Source organism: Bufo gargarizans, chromosome 4 (assembly GCF_014858855.1).
Source record: "Bufo gargarizans isolate SCDJY-AF-19 chromosome 4, ASM1485885v1, whole genome shotgun sequence".
NCBI classification, from domain to species: Eukaryota; Metazoa; Chordata; class Amphibia; order Anura; family Bufonidae; genus Bufo; species Bufo gargarizans.
The window spans coordinates 228,613,696-228,634,399 of NC_058083.1; the positions used below are offsets into that span (position 1 = coordinate 228,613,696).

General features: G+C 45.2%; 1 protein-coding gene across 2 annotated transcripts in view; it reads right to left on the reverse strand.

The window, feature by feature from the left end:
• Positions 1 to 2,248: 2,248 nt before the first annotated feature.
• Positions 2,249 to 20,704, reverse strand: part of PHF3 (PHD finger protein 3) — a 76,778-nt gene continuing 58,322 nt past the window's right edge. For both annotated transcript variants that reach the window (XM_044292468.1, XM_044292467.1), the window contains exons 15-16: positions 7,180 to 7,375; positions 2,249 to 4,585 (exon numbers count right to left, since the gene is read on the reverse strand). In XM_044292468.1, coding sequence (XP_044148403.1) covers positions 2,520 to 4,585; positions 7,180 to 7,375 — 2,262 coding nt within the window. In that variant the 3' untranslated portion in view covers positions 2,249 to 2,519. The remainder of the gene's footprint in view (positions 4,586 to 7,179; positions 7,376 to 20,704) is intronic.

A 20,704-nucleotide genomic window follows, 5' to 3' on the forward strand; every position in this document is an offset into this window, starting at 1 on the left:
CTCCTGATGGTGGGGTTTTCTCGTCCTCGTACCTATCCTGATATACCCTTTAATGCCCTGTGTGGTGAGACCTAATACCAGTTAACCCCCAACGCATTTCCCCCGAGACGGGTTAATCAGGGGGTATGCAACAGTAAAATACGGTCCTAAAGCAACAACAGATACAAAAAATATATACAAGGATACAAAAGATTGCCTTAGGCGTGGTAACACAAGGGAGAAAGATACATCCTACCATATGTAGCTCATCATACTCGACTGGCAAAGGATATTACCTTATAAAAAATAAAAACTTCAATCCCAGATCGCAAAAGGGAAAGACAGGGGGCATATAATAATCATGAGCACTTACATAGGGGTTGCCTTGTTGGTCCTGATGCCTAGGAGGTGCAAAGATGAGGCAACACATGACAAAAAAACTGTGGATTTAAATAGTGTCCAATACCGCTCACCTGATGCCAGAGGCCTAGATAAAGACGCCCAAAGAAGAGCATTGTACTTATCAGTGTAATGATCTAATTGAGTCATTCACCCCCTTCTTCACTTATTGGCTGCAGTTATGGCCTGTTGAAATAAGAACAGGTTCACATCTGTGTTGTGAACTCCGGCACGCTCTTCCAGTCACTGTATCCAGAATATATGTTAGCTTTCGGGCGAATAAGAAATACCACCCATAATTTTTTGTCCGTCTGAAAGACTGCATATAGGCCAAGAATCGTCCGGGACCCTATCGGATCCAAATATAGTGAATGGGAATCCAGCTATGGCGCATGAAGTGAACAGAGTTCGGAGTTCACAACGCAGACATCAATGCGGCCTTAACGGTGTTCTTCGGGAATAAATAAAAAATGAAAATACTTAAACATTACTTTATTATAAATTTATTCCCAAATACCTTTCATTAGGAGCAATGATCAGGGGAAATAAAATGGTCGCTGTCCACAAAACCAGTCCTAATCACACAGCAGTACATGTTACTTCACAACACTGAGGTAAAGAACTGCCTCAGCCTCCCCTCCTACTTGTCACGGATTATGATCCTGAACACAGATCTTTAGCCAAATCTCTGTAGGAATGGAGATCTAGAAGAGACATGAAGTACAGAGGACGACAGGACAGACTGTGGTAATGGAGACTGCATACAAATGCTACTGCTTATTATCACCACACCTCCTCTGTGTTTCATGTCTCCTCATTAACTCCATTCCTACAGAGATTCAGCTGAAGATCTTATCTGTATTTGGGAACACAATCCCTGACAAGTAGAGCAGAAGAGGATGAGGAAGCTCTTTACCTCAGTGTGGTGAAGTAACATGCCCTGCTGTGTGATTAGGACAGGTTTTGTCTTTAAAAAAAAATATCCATAAAAAAATTAAAAAATTTAAAATTTATAAAACAAATTACACAGAGTATTCACATACATGTTAATATGCGCTAAATATTTTGATGAAAATGTTCTTTTAAAATGGCGGCACCAATTGCATCTTTGCATTAAACACCAGAATATTGCTGTGGATGTAATATATTAAGAACAAAATAAAAGATGCTGTGTAAAGGGGTTTGTAACTATAACTTTCTGAACCAAATGTTTTCACAGAGTGGACTTACTTGGCGAGAGGAAAAATGTTGTCATATGCAAATATATATAAAATGATAAGTAACCTAGAAATGTATACTTAACAGGTGGAAAAGAAACGCATTACGATAAAAAGGATCCATGTACAGCAAATGCAAGAAATATTACTAAAACTTTTACTTTTGTATAACAGGAATTAAGCACAACATTACATACAGTGGAATGAGACAAAATATGTTAGTTTTTTTATCTTTAAAATCAAAATATTCCTTAAAATATTTACATTTTACAGTATAAAAAATAGTAAAACACAAGAATGTACAAGCTGAATTTTCAAGTATTTAAAGCACAAACAAAAATTTCTAAATTTAACTTACTAAGAAATTGAAGCTTGAAAGATTAGCCTATATAACCCCTATGGCAAGTGCATTTCAAAGCTATAGTAACCGAACGGCTTTGATTCAATTATTCATAACATAATCAACTCTGATATGCTGACCATAATAAGAAACTCATGGAGACTTATTAATATTTGCCAAAAGTTATCTTTTGTTTTCTCCAGCACCAAATAGTTATCGAGCTCTAATAGGATTTTGTAGAGCTTCAAGATATTCTGGCTTTAAAAACAGTGCAATCAAAAACATTTTGTTGAATTGTCTTTTAAAATGTTAACACCTTAGCGTGTAAAAAGCTGCTTCGTTCTACACAAAATTTCCAACTAAATATTACGCGGTAGCATATTTAGGAAGAAATATATTGGACATACATTACATTTCCATTTTGTGTAAAAGGTTTGTTAAATAAGTTTAAGATTAGTGAGAATTGAGCATAAAAAACATATAACGGGCAATCAGGCTTACAACAGTTTGTGTCTGGAAAACACTGACATTTGATAAGAAATTGATGGCACAACCAAGTAAGAGATAAAACTAACAGGATGAGTTTATCGTTTACTTTTAGTTTTCTCACTGTGGTCCCTACTTTTGTCTTTGTGGTGCCGATCCCTTTCTTTTTCCTCCATCCGATCTCGGTTTTTATCCCTACTTTTTTCTTTGTCATGAGAACGATCCTCACTTTTAGATTTATCACTTTTCCCTTCTTTACTTGAAGACTTGTCACTATGAGAAGACCGAGATCTTTCTTTTTCCCTATGTGACTCATCGCGGCTTTTCCGATCTCGGTCATGACTTCTCTCTTTGTCTCGATCCTTACGTCTGCTTCTTTCAGAGTCTCTATCTCCATGCTTATCGCTCCCAGATTCCTTCTCATGCCTCTTATCTCTTGAGTGATGGGACTCACTATAAAATCTTTTTCTGTGATCACTTCTGCTTCCTCGACTAGAACTTCTTTCAGATATACGATCTTGCTTGTCCCAGGGATCACTGTGACGTCTTTCTGGACCTCTGAGATCTTTAAGATACAGCGTTTGTGGTCCTTGGTACCTGACTTGGTCAGTGTTCAACAGGGGTCCAGTACTAACTTGCCCAAAAAAATGTGGTGGCTGTCTAGCTAACTGAAGTGCTGGGTGCCAGGCAACTAATGGGTTATGGATAGTGGATTCTGCAGATTGAAATCTGGGTGGTCTTGGAAAGCCAATACCTAATGGTGTTGGTAAGAGAGGTGGTATGTGAGGCGCATAGGGGAATAGTGGATTACCCGGCAAAGGAAAGCCAGGAGCGTGTTGGAATGGAAAACCTGGAGGGCTACTCTTTAAAGGTAAGAAAGAAGGTTGTTGTAACCTTAATGGAGAAAAAGATCCTGAAAATACAGGAGCTGGATTTTTGCCAGCATTTTCAGAGTGCGGAGCGTTTAATGGTTGTGTCTGGGATTTGTTTGCAGCTAAAGCTCGTCTGAATTGCTGGAGAGGATCGGTGTCATCTATAAGCAGATCTGAAGGGAACTGTTTTTCAGTATGCAATTCTTCAGCTATATCCGTTTCAATGTCAGTGGAAGAAGAATACGAACTGGCTTTTGGTCTGTTAGGTGAAGATACATCAGTTTCCCCATGAGCATGTTTCTTTGTCCTATCTTTCTTGTGGTGGGATGTACTGTCAGGGGATCCTTTATTTGGATGCGAGTCTGATTCCAAATCTTTTCTATCTGAAGTAGTAATATGATGACCTCTTCCAGCTGCTTGTCTAGGATCCCTTTTACTGTGTATTAACTTTGGAGATTTCTTGGGGCTTGAACCAACATCCACAGAAGCAACATTACTATCATCATCAACGTTACTTTTTGCCACTGAAACTGAAGACATATTTGAATTTGGTGCAACATTATGTTTGACTTCATCTTGTTCTTCTAAAAGACTTTTATCGATCGTTTCCTCACCCAGAACATTCATTGTACTTAAAAACACTTCTGTGGGAACATCAGGAGGTTTATCTTTCAGAGAAAGACCTACAGATGATTCAGATAATGTGGTTATAGGAGTTAGATTTTCTGTTGTTTCTTCCACTGTACTGGATGTCGTGTTCATTTCTACATCAATTTCAGATGTGAATGATTCATCAATTACTTGACTTTTTTCTTCTTTTAGTGGCTTATCATTATTTGCTATAGATGGTGGCTTAACTTCAAACACATTTTCTGTAGTACCTAAAAGTGACTGTAATATATCATCAACAGGTAAAGGATTGTTAGCCAGGTCTAAGGTAGACTGTGGATTTTCCCATCCAACTAATACTCCTGGTAGAAATCGTAGTGGCTTTGGTGGATCCAGTTTAACTTTTTCTGGTACAGTTTCAACCGTTGCCTGTGGTTCCTCGTTTTCTGCAATCTGTGCTCTGTTTCTATTCTTATGCAACACAGCAGTGAAGGAATTAAAAAAATCATTTTCATCATCTTCTTCATCATCGTCATCCTCTAGTTCAATTCTATTCCTCTTTTTTTCTGGGACATTAATTAAGGAACCTGAATGCTCGTCATCAATGCTTGTACTGTGCTGTCGTTTCACTTTCTGACGAATAATCAAAGCCAGAAGTAAATTTGGTCTACGTGCTTCTAGGCCTGTAGAGACAATAAACAAATATATAGCTAGTAAGCATCCATATAAAAAAAAATAATATAATATTCATTAGCTGTACAATGCTGAATTAACCATTTGCTAGGAATCTGATTGTGTCTATTATCCTAACTTCTGATATGTCAAATCTATCTTGTAATGGGTCTGCAATCCTTCCGTTCCACAAAAAGACAGCAAGTTCTATCTTTTTATGGTGCGGAAGCATGGAACGGAACGCCAGAAAGCAGTCCATAGTGCTTTCATAGTATTCCGTTCCATTCTTCCGTTCCGCGTCTCCGGATTTGCGGACCCATTGAAATGAATGGGTCCGCATCCGTGATGCAGAATGGCCATGGAACAGTGCCCGTGTATTGCGGATCCGCAAATGCGGTCCACAATACGGAAACGGGCAGCATACGTTCGTATGAACGAGCCCTAATGCAGACGCCAGGGGGACCAAAACCACTGACCGCTTTATAGATAAGATCTCCTTGTAATAATCAGTAGCCTCTCGCTCTCATCCGGCGACCTTGCAGGGGTGTCGAGGATTGCTGCCAATAGCAGGCCGTGACTGGAACAAGCCTCCCTAGCGTAGCGGGTGACGCTAGGGAGACTCATTCCTGCTACGGTCTGATATTTGCTGACAACCCCCCACCCCTGTTGCCGGATGTTTTCATCAGCGCAACAGGGAGATGCAGCGCCAGCCATCAGAAGTGACGCGGGTGTCGTGGAGCGAGGTAAGTATGACCAGTATGAGGGGCACAGCATAAGAGGGGGGCATTATAGGGGCTTGAAAACCCCTTTAATGGTCTAGCACCATGACTTCTGAGTGAATATAAGTCATGCCTATAGAAGCTGCTTCCTGCTAGTTACAACCTCTGGTGGAGTAAGAAATCTCTAGATTCCCACCAATACCACCTTTATCTAGGACATATCAGAAGATAGAAATATAGATTTATAAGTGCACATTTCCTATAAAGAAAATTTTTAATCAGAAAATGACCTATTGTTTAACCTTTACACTCACCATGATGTACAGTTATGTCGTGGTGCGGAGTATGAGCCCGCTTGATTTGCAGCAGGTGCTGGCTGTGCAATATCTAGCAATGACACTGAACCCAGTAATTTAACCCCTCAGATAACGCAGTCTATAGTGATCGTGGCATTTGCCATTCAATCGGAGCACTGAGAAATCGCTGGGCTCTGATCAGTTGCCATGACAGCCTGGGGCATTGGGAAAGTTCCCAGGTCTGTTATAGCTAACAGTGAAAATCCCATAGACTGCAATAGTATTACTCCTGTGGTCTATGGGATGAGTGATCCGAAGATCACATGTTCAAGTAAAAATAATATAAATTTAGTTTGTGGGTGAAAAAAATTGTAAAAGTTACTTTTTTTTAACCTTATTTTTAGTTCACCTAGATAAATCTTCATAATGGCTGGACTTGGAGCCTTCAGAAGGCCCAAGGCTGCTATAGAAACCAAATGACTACCGCAATTTTGCTGTGGAAAAGCCATTGTGTCACCGAGAGTCAGTGATCAGTGTAAAACAGCAGGTACTCGGCAATTATGGTGTCTGCTCAGCTCCTAGGTGGGCACCATCTTTAAAGAACCGACGTCCATCGTACAAGTACAGCAAATATCAGGAAGGGTTTAAGGGGTTATTAGATTGACTAAGTTAAATAGGTGATGTTTACGTACTATCCAAAATATATGTTTACTGCCTAAATAAAGTACGCTAAAAACGTTTTTAGCGTACTTTATTTAGGCAGTAAACAACTATCCATTATTAGCTGCACAGCGAGTGGACGGGACTGGTCTCATGACCCTCCATCAGTAATAGACAATGGCCAATATCATCAATAAATAAGAGGGATATGAAAATATTATTATGCTAAATACAATGTACATTCATTCATTCGCATTTCAAAATATAATGTTAAAGGGAATGTGCCACCTCCAAAACCAATTTTCAAGTAAGTTCACCACTTGAGAAACGCTTCTTAAGGTTTTCATTTGTGTCCATTACACCAGGATTTAATTATTTTTGACAGGAAAATACAGTGTTTTCAGCTGCGCTTTTCTGCACGAAAAATAATGAAACCACCATAGAAAGGGGCTTAACTTTTTTTTTTCCTTTTTAATAGTGAAGTCAATGAATGACAGAAACCATTTGTATCAGTCAGTCATTCAATTCATTTCAAGGGAATCCAGATCACTATTTTTGACATTCCGACAGCCCCCAGCACTCAAAGCTGCACTAAAATAGACAGTTCGGACTGCTGTGCTGTTGTAACATCATGTAGAGGACTCGTGCGCACATGCACAGGAGTCCTTACAATGCGTTTCAACGCTGCTTCTAGAGCCGACAGCGGGAGAATGAAGGACAGTAGGAAAATACAAATTTGTGATCAGTAGTCCATATCTGCATACTACTCATGTATTACTTTAGATAATGCTCCATCAGGGTGACAGATTCCTTTTAACAAATTCCTTTCTTTCGTCCTCAAATTTTCTGTCCCTCTAACAAAACAAATACAGAAAATGCAATGTGAACAAGCTCTGAAAAATGAAATCATCTTAAGTGATTAAATCTTACCAGGCCCATCGAAGGGTACAAAGTAGTGTGGAATCTTTTCAGAGGCTCCTAAGGGAATGAGATACATGTCTTTCACCTGCCTCATGTTGTTTGCAACTACACCATAACGTTTTCTGCTACTGAAGTAAGAATATAGCAGAGTGTAAGATATCTGATCTTCTTCCGTCTCCGGAGTAAACCGTATTACACAGGTCTCCTAAAAATGAAGTAATAATTAAATGGTCACTGTACATATTTGGTTAATTTGCTCAATTGATTGTTTACACTTTTGCATATACATGGGAAATGTGACAAATTGATGGCATCAATGATTAAGCTTTTATAGTTAGGGTTCATGCCCACAAATGTAAGGGCTCTGTGTCAATACTGGTCGTGCAGTAGTGTAAATGCTTGCCCTCAAGCATGCAGAGGCATGAGCACAATTCATCCATATCTGCCCCCTGCTTTTAGGGATCCAGATTTGTAATCCAGATCCCTCAAAGCCCAAATAAAAGGTAAAGGGCATAGCTCTCATACAAGAGATTAATGGCTGCCCTCTTTTTTATGTTTGCATTATTATTATTAGCCCCTTATCAATAAAAAAAAGTTAATAAACAACTATTTTAAAAGAAAAGATTATGGCCTATATGTATTCATTGTTGCATTCCAAAAGCCTGAACAAGTGATCGATCAGTGTGCCATACATGTATGGGGCGGGTCAGGAAGGGGTTAAATGTTGGAATTAGCGTTGAGCGAACTTGTGTTTTAAGTTCGGCGTCTAAAGTTCGAGTTCAGGTTATCGAAGTATCCCGTTATGGATTCTAAATTCCGTTATGGTCCGTGGTAGCGGAATCCATAACGGGATACTTCGATAACCCGAACCCGAACTTTAGACGCCGAACTTAAAACACAAGTTCGCTTAACACTAGTTGGCATTATTCTGTGTCTCAGTATTGTTTACACAGCTTTTTTCTACTGCTGCATAATAGCAATATTAAAAAATCATTAAAGAAAATATCTTTGTATTTTTCCAATGATGGTGCTTTTGTAAGAGCTTGTTTTTTGCAGGACAACCTGTTGTTTGTATTGTTACAATTTAATAAAAAAAATAACAAAAAGACAATTCTGTTTTTGTTTGTAGAGTTTACCATGTGGTATAATTGAACATATTTATCCTAAAGGCTGATACAATTGTAATAATAGCAGATTTAAATAGTCTTGTTATGTACTACTAATAAATGTTTTGTGTTCATATGTTCTAAAAGCCATGACATTTCTATTTTCCATCCGTGTAGCTGTGTAAATGCTTATTTTTTGCAGTACAAGCTGTAGTTTTCACTGGTACCATTTGTGGTGATTTTTTTTTTTACCACTTTTACCACTTTTTATTCCACGATTTGCAATGTATAAATGTTAACACTAACATATTTCAGGATGATTACAGCAATACCCGATATATATATATTGTCTAGACCAGTGATGGCAACCCTATGGCACGGGTGCCAGAGAGCTCTCTCTGTGGGCACCCGCACCCTGGAAAAAGTCTATCGTGTACCAATATACTCCGGACTTTACCAGCCATTCATCAGCGCTGGGCGCACTATGAACAGCACAGGCAGCTCACTGAATGCAGACAGGCTATTGTAGTGTCCGACTAGGTAAATGTGGGCACTACACAAGGGTTAATATGACAATTGTAAGGGATATGATGTTTTATGGGTATTTTTCCTATTGTCTGTGTATCAGGCCTGTTAGGGTGTAGTTCCTCCTCCTAGACAGTAGAGGGAGCTAGGGAACCCCTAATATATATATATATATATATATATATATATAGTTAGGCCCAGACAGGAAAGGGTAGTGTAGTCCAGGAGACTAGTAAGTGCACACTAGCCAGCCTGAGGATATTGACCAATAGTTAGCTCAGAAGATTTACACCAGGAGAAGGGTTTGCCTCCTGAGAGAAACCAAGTTCCCATAAGCAGAGCAGAGCAGAGCCAGTATTCCAGCTAGGCAAAGGAGCTGAAGGGCAGAAGGATTCACCCAAAGCAAGGATATATACCTGAGGAGGTTTCTACCAAGGATAAAGCCAGCATTAGGGCATACGGGCCTTGGGATTGAGACAGCCAGGAGTTCTGAGGAAAAGGTGCAGCCTGGTCTGTAAGTGTTGTTTTTACCCTCTAAGTATCTTGCAAAGAACATTGTACCTGCCATTGTTGTGAAAGCCTGCTTATATCTGCTGCTATCATATGGAACTTTACAAAATACTGTACAAAGCTAACTGTTTCCAGTAAAGGCAGTTTTGGTTCACAACAACGTGTTCCTCAATTATTACCACTATCAATCGGTGTGCCACCGTTACAGGCACTGGCATCACGAATCCTAAAGGGACCTTGCCCCAGGCACATTAAACATCTGTTCAACATCCAGGGCACCTCACCCAACATCAGGCCTGGTCCCTATACACCGAGAGTGCCCCAGAGGTCTCCTGTGCCAGCCTCTCCATCACTGCTCTACGCCTGCCCAGGGTCTCCCCATAAACTGTGAGTAACCAAGAGCAACCCTCGTTTGCCTAAGTACCGTGACCTCACAATCGCAATACCCTGCAGGGCGGCGTACTGCACTATTATAGGCAAATGATAAGGTACATGGAATATATACTATACTGGACTGTAGTATTCAGGGTAAATTGGCGTGTTGGCACTTTGCGATAAATAAGTGGGTTTTGGGCTGCAGTTTGGGCACCCGGTCTCTAAAGGGTTCGCCATCACTGGTCTAGACTATAGTCCAGAACAACAAAAAAAACTTAATTGAGGGCTTGTTAAAATGACCTTTGTGCCGCAATCTGTGACAGATATACACCAGAAAACTGTCATACATCACTTAGTAAATGAACCCCATATTGTATTTCTCATAGACTCCAATGCATTGGGGTCTATGACTTAAAGGGAACCTGTCACCAGTTTTATGGTGTCCTAACTAAGGGCAACATAAATAAGTGACTTATTCTCTTAACAAAATGCTGGTTCACTTTCTTTAATTGACCCAGTCAATCTGCCAACATCTTGTATTGAAAAGCTCCAGCTGATAATGATGAGTCATGAATATTCATGAGCTCCTGACTCTCCCCGCCCACCTGCTGCTGAGTGACAGTTTGTTTCCATAGGAATCAGCAGCAGGTGGGCAGGGGAGTGGCTATAGCTCTGAATTAAATATACGCTGGACTCGATGACCTCACGCCGGACTCGAATCAGCTCATTAGCATGCGGCATCTTTGTGTGTATATTATGAGGTAACCATCTGTCACACCAGTAAGTGAATACATCTAAGGTACTTTTTTGTAGTTAATGATTGAATATAATTAGTTAGATTATAATCAAATATCCACAAGTAATTATAAGTGTAAAAAAAATATTTAACAAAAATTGGGGAAAATATAAATAATAAAAATATATACAAAATGAAATCACCCCACTTTCCGCAAAATTAAAATACAAAAACAATTTAAAAAAATCAAAGGCATCGCCGCATGCAAAAACACCTGTACTATAAAAAAAATATGGAAAAACTGACGAAATGGAAAAAAGTAAAAAAAAAAAAAAAGGGTTGATACGTCCTTTTTTTGGGTCGCTTCACTTCTCACAAATAAAAAATTAATAAAAAGTGATCAAAAAGTCGTACACACCCCGAAAAATGAACCCTCACAGAGCATCATATACATAAAAAACAAAAAAAAACTAAGGGGGTCAGAATATGGCAATGCAAAGTAAAAATGTGTTTTATATATATATATATATATATATATATATATATATATATATATATATATATATATATATATAAATATACCGTATTTTTCGCCCCATAAGACGCACTTTTTCTTCCCCCAAAATGGGGGAGAAATGCCCCTGCGTCTTATGGGGCGAATGCTTGCCGTTTTACATCGCAAGCTGCGATGTAGGAGCGAGCGGGGACTCGGGGAGGGACTGGGAGGAGGATCTGGGGGCTGGTAATAGCGGCGGGGCGGTGCAGTCAGTGTAGTATAGCCCCGCCGCTCCGGTATACTAAAATAAGATGTCATATTCAATTAATGGTTATTAAACATGCCCCCTCAGTCCTATTACTATTAAGGTAGTAATAGGACTGAGGGGGCATGTTTAATAACCATTAATTGAATATAACATCTTATATTTGTATACTGGCGGTGGCGGCAGGGGGGGAAAGGCGGGGGCGATCTGTGGATGGCACAGTTATGGGCTGGGGGCGATCTGTGGATGGCACCGTTATGAGTTATGGGCTGGGGGGGGGGGTCTGTGGATGGCACTGTTATGGGCTGGGGGGTCACCAAACACACAGCACACCTTTTGGTTAAAAATAATTTTTTTCTTATTTTCCTCCCCAAAAACCTAGGTGCGTCTTATGGGCCGGTGCGTCTTATAGGGCGTAAAATACGGTATATATTAATTTTATTTTTTTCAGTATTAAAACGCCAAAAACAAAACTATATACATTTATATTGTTGTGGTATCGTTGTAATCATACTGACTCGGAGAATGAAAGTAACAGGTCAGTTTTACCGCATAGGAAATGCTGTAAAAACAAAAGCCATAAAACAGTGGCCGAATTGTGTTAATTTATAATTCCACCCCATTTGGAATTTCCCACTACATTGTATGCAGCCGTAAATGGTGCCTTTAGAAAGTTCAACTTGTTCCACAAAAAACAAGCCCAATGGAAAAAAGGCGATTTTTGTATAACTTACCAGTAAAATCTCTTTCTCGCTCTTCATTGGGGGGACACAGAGACCGTGGGTATAGCTATGTCCTCTAGGAGGCGTTGACACTAGTAAAAGCTGTTAGCTCCTTCCCTCGCAGCTATACCCCCTCCAACCTGGAGAGAGAGCTTCAGTTTGTGAGAAGCAGTAGGAGAAGCAAGCCAACCAAAGAGAAAACAAGTGGAAAACCAACTATGTCAAAGGACCCAACGGGGTCCGAAACAGCAACTGCCCAACAGTGGCCGGACAACAATACTGGGTGGGTGCTGTGTCCCCCCAATGAAGAGCGAGAAAGATATTTTACTGGTAAGTTATACAAAAATCTCCTTTTCTTGCCCATATTCATTGGGGAACACAGAGACCGTGGGACGTCCTAGAGCAGTCCACAGGGAGGGAAAACCACAGATCCATGGAAGCAAGCGTCCCTACAGACATCTAAGAACTGTCGCTGAAAGACCAGGCGGCCCACGCCGCGACCATCGATGCATAAGTATGCAGCTGGTAATTTCTTGTGAACATGTGTAAGGAGGACCGGGAGCCACCTGACAACTGTGCAGCCAAAGCGCGATTCCTCTTAGCCCAAGAAGCGCTCACCGCTTTGGAAGAGTGAGCCGTGACACCTAAAGGTGGAACCCTGCTCCGGGCACGGCATGCGTCAGCACATGCCGACCGAATCCAAAGTGCAATTGCCCTTTGGAGGCCGCCAATCCCTAGCGAGGACCCACCGGAGAGAAAAGGGGATCCGTACACTGAGAGAGACTGGAGGCTTCTAACAATAAGAAGAGCTCTGACAACGTCCAATAATGTAGCTCCCTTCCGTATGGTGCGAAGGAAAGAGACAGTGAAGGAAGGACAATTCCTTCATTGATATGGAAGTCAAAGACCACCTTCGGGAGAAGAAGGAATGGGCCGGAGAACTGCCGTATCCCTGTGAAGAACCAGGAAGGGGATCTTGCAAGAGAGCACCCCCAATTTAGACACCCGCCTGATGCATGTGATAGCCACAAGAAAAAACTACCTTCTAAGACAGGAGCCGGAGTAAGAACTCCAGCAAGGGCTCCAGTGGAGAAGACTGCAAGGCCGAGAGAACTATATACAGATCCCAAGGGTGTTAACACGGTACAGAGGAACCGTATGTGCCCTTCCCAGAAGGAAGGTTTCCATGGGCACCAGGGAAACCAGAGTAGGCTGGAAGCTGCCCCAGGACAGAAGCGCCAACACCTGACCCATCAAGGAACTAAGGGCTAAACCAAGGTCCAACCCTGAATGTAGAAGGATATAGAAAGTAACAGGAAGTGAGGGGATGTCCCAGCGTTCACAGAAGCCCAGGAAGGACCTCCAGGTCCCACAACAGATCCTGGGCGATGCAGGCTTCCTGGCCTGAATCATAGTGCGGAAGACATCCGCTGAAACCCTTTCCACGTCAGAATGGTGGTCTTAATAGCCACGCCGTCACCGAAATGCTGATGTAAGACCGGACCCCGGGAAAGAAGATCGTCTCTGAGTGGCAGTGACCAAGGGATGTCTCCAGGAAGGAGAACGAGGTCAGCATACCACGCGCAACGGGGTCAACTCGGAGCGACTAGTATTTGTCGGAATGTCCTCCATCTGGATCCTCCGCAGAACCCTGGGAAGGGAGGGGGAAGAAACAGGTAAGCAGGGAGCCACACTGTATTGCTAGCCCCATACCCCAGCAGAGGAGGGGGTCACCCATAGAGGCCAACTAATTCAGTGCTAACAGAGTCCACCGCCTGACAAAAGAGCTGTGCAGTAAGAACGCAAGCATGTAGTAGTAAGCAACACCGCTCCCACAGTAGAAGCCAGCGCAAAACTGAGGGTGAAGCCTGAGACTATCCGTAGAAGCCACGTACCATACTGCCCCAGTTAAGTAGAGCCAACCTGAAAACTCTACCTGGAAGAGCGCAGAACTGGCACAACTGCCAAGCTAGCTCCAGGGTATGTCTCCTACCTGAGGGGGATGTCCCACTGGAGTGACCACGAACTCAAGCATTAGCGAAAAAGCTGCACCTGTGGAGTAGAACAAGTTGTAGGAGCTAAACCAGAGTGCCAGCATAACCACTTTCCCAGAGAAGGGGGAGTGGTGGATAGAGAATACAGAGTCAGTGAAACACTCGACTAGCTGGAACGTACTCACCATATATGTGCAATGGAGTACGCACTACGTATTGATGCGGAAAATATCATGACCGACTGGAACAACGAAGGCCCATGGAGATGGGGGGGAGGGTCTCTGGGACACATAAGTGATGCTAGGAACCCCCTGAAAAGACAGAGGATGTTATAATCATGCGCGAAACCAGCACCAAGGAAAGGAATAGCCGCCGTGTCCACTGGTGGCACCCATATAGCACTAGGGTAAGAATACCGGGCACCTGCAAGAACCGACTGTTGTCACGCCCCCTTGGAAATAAGCGAAGAGCCGTGGTGCCGCAGAATTGCAGCACGCGAAGATCTTTAGGTATTCCCCGCAATTGATCACTTGCAGAAGGGGGTAATGCAACAGAAGCACGGTGATGTGCAACACTCCACCTATGAAAGGCTAGTGCGACAGTCGGAATCGTATTCAATGGTAGCATTATTAGCTACCCAAGGAAGGTGGATGCATACGGCGAGTACAAGTCAGTGGTAGGGAGGGGGGGGGGGGGGCGCGAATGCCCACGGCTAGAACTAGTGCATATGGCGAGTCCTGTACCCCGTGGGAGTGCAATTGTTGCACCTAAGTAAGGGGGTAATGCATACAGCACACAATGTAACAGTGACAATGTCAACGCACCATGAATGGATATGCATATAGCAGGTCCCGAAACCCATGTCATTGTACTTAGTCCACCCATGGCAGGATAATGTATAAGACAGGTACTGTATCATGAAGTAGTGCAATTACTCCACCTAAGGAAGGGTTAATGCATATGACAAGTACCACTGGCCACCTTAGAAGCAATTTTAGGAGATTGCTTCGGACTCATGTATACGGCGAGTCCTTGTCTGAGCGTGACCCAGGGAGGAAGGGCGGGGTTGCAAGGAAAAAAGATGCGCTGTGTTCCACTCGCGCGTAGGTCTACTCCTCAGAATCTCACCCCTGGCAGTTGTGGACTGCGCAGGTGGGGACTTATCAACCAAACTACCCAGGAGGTGGGATGGGAACTTGTAGAGCTCCATCTACCAAATTGTGCAGGCGGTGCAGAATCAATCAAGCGACTTCGGAGGTGGATTGCATAGGTGGGAAATTATCCCCCAAACGACCCGGGAGGGCGGATTGGGAAGGTCAGAGGTCCCTAAATGAATGGCGCCGGCGAAGAATTATCAACCAAACAACCCCAGAGGGTGGACTGGGAGTGTCAGAGGTCCTCTATTGAATTTCGTAGGTGGAGAATTATCAACCAAACGACCCGAAGGGCGGATTGGGAATTCCAGAGGTCCTCTATTGAATTTCGTAGGTGGAGGAATATCAACCAAACGACCCGGAGGGCGGATTGGGAATTTCTCAGAGGTCCATCACTAAATTGCGCAGGTGGAATTAACAACCAAACGACCCAGAAGGTGGATTGGGAATTCCTCAGAGGTCCATCACTAAATTGCGTAGGTGGAATTAGCAACCAAACAACCCGGGGGGTGGCTTGGGAATTCCAGAGGCTCTCCACTGTATTGTGGAGGTGGCGAATCATCAACAGCCCCAGGGGACTGATTCGAATTTATCAGAGGTCCATCACTAAATTGTGCAGGGAATTATCAACCAAACGACCCAGAGGGTGGATTGGGAATACATCAGCTGTCCTCCACGGGATTTTCAGAGGAGGAAAATTATCAACCAAACGGCTCGGAGGGCGGATTGGGAACTAAGAGAGGTGCTCCTTATCCGAGATAGAACACGGGCCCAGTGTGATACTGCACAGACAGTCGGCAATGAGGGGGGGGAGGGGGGGGGCCGTATGGACGCGCATCTCTTTATTTTATTTATTTATTTATTTTTTAACTCAAATTACGGCCTCAAGCACAAGGGGCAGTAAAGGGTTAAATTCCTCCATCATGAGGAACATTGTACTGGGAGTGCCACCCCCCCCTTAGAACTCTACTCCTCCCCAGATATGCTGGCCACGAAGGGTTAAGGTCATCTTCGTGACTGGGGGCGGAGCTAGCAGGTTACTGGGGGAGGGTGCGAAGTTTTCGTGTACTCCCCTCTCTTCTCTTTCATGCCGCCATCTTCACCCCTCCTCTGGTCCAGCAGGGTCACCCCTTAAGCTACTGGCACCGTAGTGGCAGGACGCTGGAAAAGGGGGACTTGGATGGGTGACCCCCTGGCTGGCGAGGCCTTGTCTGAGCGTGACCCAGGGAGGAAGGGCGGGGTTGCAAGGAAAAAAGATGCGCTGTGTTCCACTCGCGCGTAGGTCTACTCCTCAGAATCTCACCCCTGGCAGTTGTGGACTGCGCAGGTGGGGACTTATCAACCAAACTACCCAGGAGGTGGGATGGGAACTTGTAGAGCTCCATCTACCAAATTGTGCAGGCGGTGCAGAATCAATCAAGCGACTTCGGAGGTGGATTGCATAGGTGGGAAATTATCCCCCAAACGACCCGGGAGGGCGGATTGGGAAGGTCAGAGGTCCCTAAATGAATGGCGCCGGCGAAGAATTATCAACCAAACAACCCCAGAGGGTGGACTGGGAGTGTCAGAGGTCCTCTATTGAATTTCGTAGGTGGAGAATTATCAACCAAACGACCCGAAGGGCGGATTGGGAATTCCAGAGGTCCTCTATTGAATTTCGTAGGTGGAGGAATATCAACCAAACGACCCGGAGGGCGGATTGGGAATTTCTCAGAGGTCCATCACTAAATTGCGCAGGTGGAATTAACAACCAAACGACCCAGAAGGTGGATTGGGAATTCCTCAGAGGTCCATCACTAAATTGCGCAGGTGGAATTAACAACCAAACGACCCAGAAGGTGGATTGGGAATTCCTCAGAGGTCCATCACTAAATTGCGTAGGTGGAATTAGCAACCAAACAACCCGGGGGTGGCTTGGGAATTCCAGAGGCTCTCCACTGTATTGTGGAGGTGGCGAATCATCAACAGCCCCAGGGGACTGATTCGAATTTATCAGAGGTCCATCACTAAATTGTGCAGGGAATTATCAACCAAACGACCCAGAGGGTGGATTGGGAATACATCAGCTGTCCTCCACGGGATTTTCAGAGGAGGAAAATTATCAACCAAACGGCTCGGAGGGCGGATTGGGAACTAAGAGAGGTGCTCCTTATCCGAGATAGAACACGGGCCCAGTGTGATACTGCACAGACAGTCGGCAATGAGGGGGGGGAGGGGGGGGCCGTATGGACGCGCATCTCTTTATTTTATTTATTTATTTATTTTTTAACTCAAATTACGGCCTCAAGCACAAGGGGCAGTAAAGGGTTAAATTCCTCCATCATGAGGAACATTGTACTGGGAGTGCCACCCCCCCCTTAGAACTCTACTCCTCCCCAGATATGCTGGCCACGAAGGGTTAAGGTCATCTTCGTGACTGGGGGCGGAGCTAGCAGGTTACTGGGGGAGGGTGCGAAGTTTTCGTGTACTCCCCTCTCTTCTCTTTCATGCCGCCATCTTCACCCCTCCTCTGGTCCAGCAGGGTCACCCCTTAAGCTACTGGCACCGTAGTGGCAGGACGCTGGAAAAGGGGGACTTGGATGGGTGACCCCCTGGCTGGCGAGGCTGCCCTGGTCCACCTTGTCTTCTGTGCGGGAGGCAGCAGTGCGGATAACCGGCACTGGCCCAACTCGACCCTGGGAGAACAGGGAGGCGAGGCGTCCACTGTTTTCCCATCTGAAAAAGAAGGAAAAAAATAAACTAAAATAAAAAATCTTCAGGAGATCCCTAGGTCTTGCCTCCTATTGACACTAGAAAAAACTGAAGCTCTCTCTCCAGGCTGGAGGGGGAATAGTTGCCAGGGGAGGAGCTAACAACTTCTGCCAAGTGTCAACGCCTCCTAGAGGACATAGCTATACCCACGGCGAGAAATAACGAGATTTTTGTATAACTTACCAGTAAAATCTCTTTCTCGCTCTTTCCTTGGGGGACACAGAAGACCTTGGGTATAGCTCATCTCCATAGGAGGCGTGACACTAAGTGAAAACTGTTAAGCCCCTCCTCCACAGCTATACCCTCAGCCTGGAGAGAGAGGCTGCCAGTTGCGTGTCCAAGCAGTGAGAAAAGGCAAAGTCCAACAAGGAACCAACAAGCCAACTACCCAACGGGTAACAAAAACTTGGAAACAGTACAGAGAAAAACAATGAATGGGTGGGTGCTGTGTCCCCCAAGGAAAGAGCGAGAAAGAGATTTTACTGGTAAGTTATACAAAAATCTCGTTTTCTCGCCCAGTTTCCTTGGGGGACACAGAAGACCTTGGGACGTTCAAAAGCAGTCCAAAAGGGGGAGGGACCACAGCACCAAGGTGAAGCACCCGAAAGGCATCAATGAACCGCCGCCCGCAAACCCAGGCGGGGCAGGCAGCATCTGCCAAAGTCAGAGTATGCACCCTGTAGAACTTGTCAAGGCGTGCAAGGTAGACCTGTGGCCGCCTTGCCCAAATGCATGGCCGAAGCCCAATGCCTCCGGCCCAGGAGGCACCGACCGCTCTGGTGAAATGAACGGTGACACCAAGACAGAACCCTGCCCTAGGTGCGGGAACCCCAGCAATAGCCAATCTGAGCAAGCGGAGGACAACCACCCTGGAGTCCGTCAACCCTATGCACAGACCTCCTGGAAACCCAAGAGGCCGAACATCTACAAGAGTCGGAGATCTCCAAGGAAAAAAACGGCAAGGCCCAAACAACGTCCAAATAGGTGAGGTGTTGAAGCGAAAGGCAAACACCACCTTCAGAAGGAAGGAAGGAAGGAACGAACGAAGAAAAACGGGATGTAGAACAGCCCTGTCCTGGAAAAGACAGAAGGCTCGTAACAAAAGAAGGGCCATTCCGGCACCCGTCAGAGAAACGACTGATACAGAACACAACCGTACCGGACAGAGGGGGTAGAGAGAACCTCTGTAACGGCCCCAAGGACAAGATTGGAGCGCCGAGAGCTCAGTATATAGTCCCAGGGCGGTACCGAAGGACAGTACAGAGGAACCAAAGAGCCACTCCGAGGAAGGAGGTCTTGGCAGGCCCAGAGGGCCGGGAACGCTGGAAGAGGAAGAACAGCGCCGACACTAGACACCCCAAGTAAACGACAGAACCATGGGGAGAGAAATTCAGAGTGGGGAATGCACAGCTCCCCACAGAACCCCATACAAAAAAACCCCAAGCCTTACGACAGATCCTGGACGAAACACAGCCAGGAGTGGACAGTAGCGAACCCGCTGGAGTCGCCTGGCAAGCGGGCGAAAACCCAATGTGATCAGGCGCAGACCAGTAACACGGGCAGAAGGGTCGACAAAACTAGCCCCGTCGGCCCTCGAACAACGTTGTCCCGTATCCACCCGAGTGGGGGAGCAGAGGACAGATGGAAAAAACCCAAAGGATCCGCCAGATACCAGGAGAAGACAGGCAAAAGTCCATGCTGATGTAACCACGTTGTACAGCCCCGGTGTGGGAGATCAAAGGACAATCTGGATCGAAAAAGGTAGTCCCCCCAAGTTATCAAGAAGGCAAGTCTACAGCAGGACCATGCAATCTGCACTCAGCGGGAGGACAGCACGCGGTAGACTCAGTAAATAGGCACACAGCTAATACAGCCAGTGTGAACCAGGGAGACAGCACGAGGCCAAAAGGAACACCGGAACCATCCACATGAACAACCATGCTCTCCCCAGAGGGGAGGACAGTGAAAGAACAGCCTCTGAAGTCCGGCGGGAAGCCACATCGGAGTGATCCGTACCGAGCGGGAGCCAAACAAAGCCGGCGAGATAAGGCAGCGGAGACAGAGGCCGGCATAACACCCTCCAACCGAAAGGAGGAGGGGAGGGCAACAGGGAAGCCACAGGCCAGCTGAAAAGCAGAACCCGCTACACTGAGAGACGCCCGGTCCACCGCCTCGCAGAAGGCGAATACCTTGGCGAACCCAAGGCGGAGGTCCTCCGGACCTGGGTAATCGAGCACCCAAGAGAAGTTGGGTGACCTTCCAGAGAATAGCAGCCCGAACCTGGCAGCAGATCAGACAGAAGCGCAGAGGCGCCAAGACGAAGGACTCATACCACACTGCATCCGAAGAGGAGGAAATTGCAGCAGGCAAGGGAATCGCAGTCCTGTACGAGCCAACGAAGAATTCGAGAGGCGCTGCAGACAACAGCACTCTCGAGCATGTGACCACTAGCGCAGGGGAACAATGCCGCGGGAGAACGAATGGGTACGCATCTAGGGACCACGAACACACCCCGGGCGGAAGGGCCACGAAAGGAATGAGTACCACCCAGCCAGGTGCAGTAGCGAACAAGTAGAGCCCGTCTACTGATAAAAAAAGGTAGGTACCTTGAATACATTGGGCATTCATCTGCTGTTTGTTGGACACCACCTCAGGCCCACACAGTTGGACCGAATGAGCTCTTTAGAGAATAGTGCAAGGCTTGCTGGAAGCACCATATCCCAAGAGAAAAAAGTACATCTCAGGATAAAGGGGGGCATACGGACGAGCAGCCCCGTAAGCAGTGAGAAGGCCAACCCACCAATGGGAGGAGAAGGCATACACGGCCCAAACAACGGATAGAGCGCACAAGAAAGTCCGCCCACTGCAAAAATAGTCACTCAGCGAAGAATCAGCCAGAG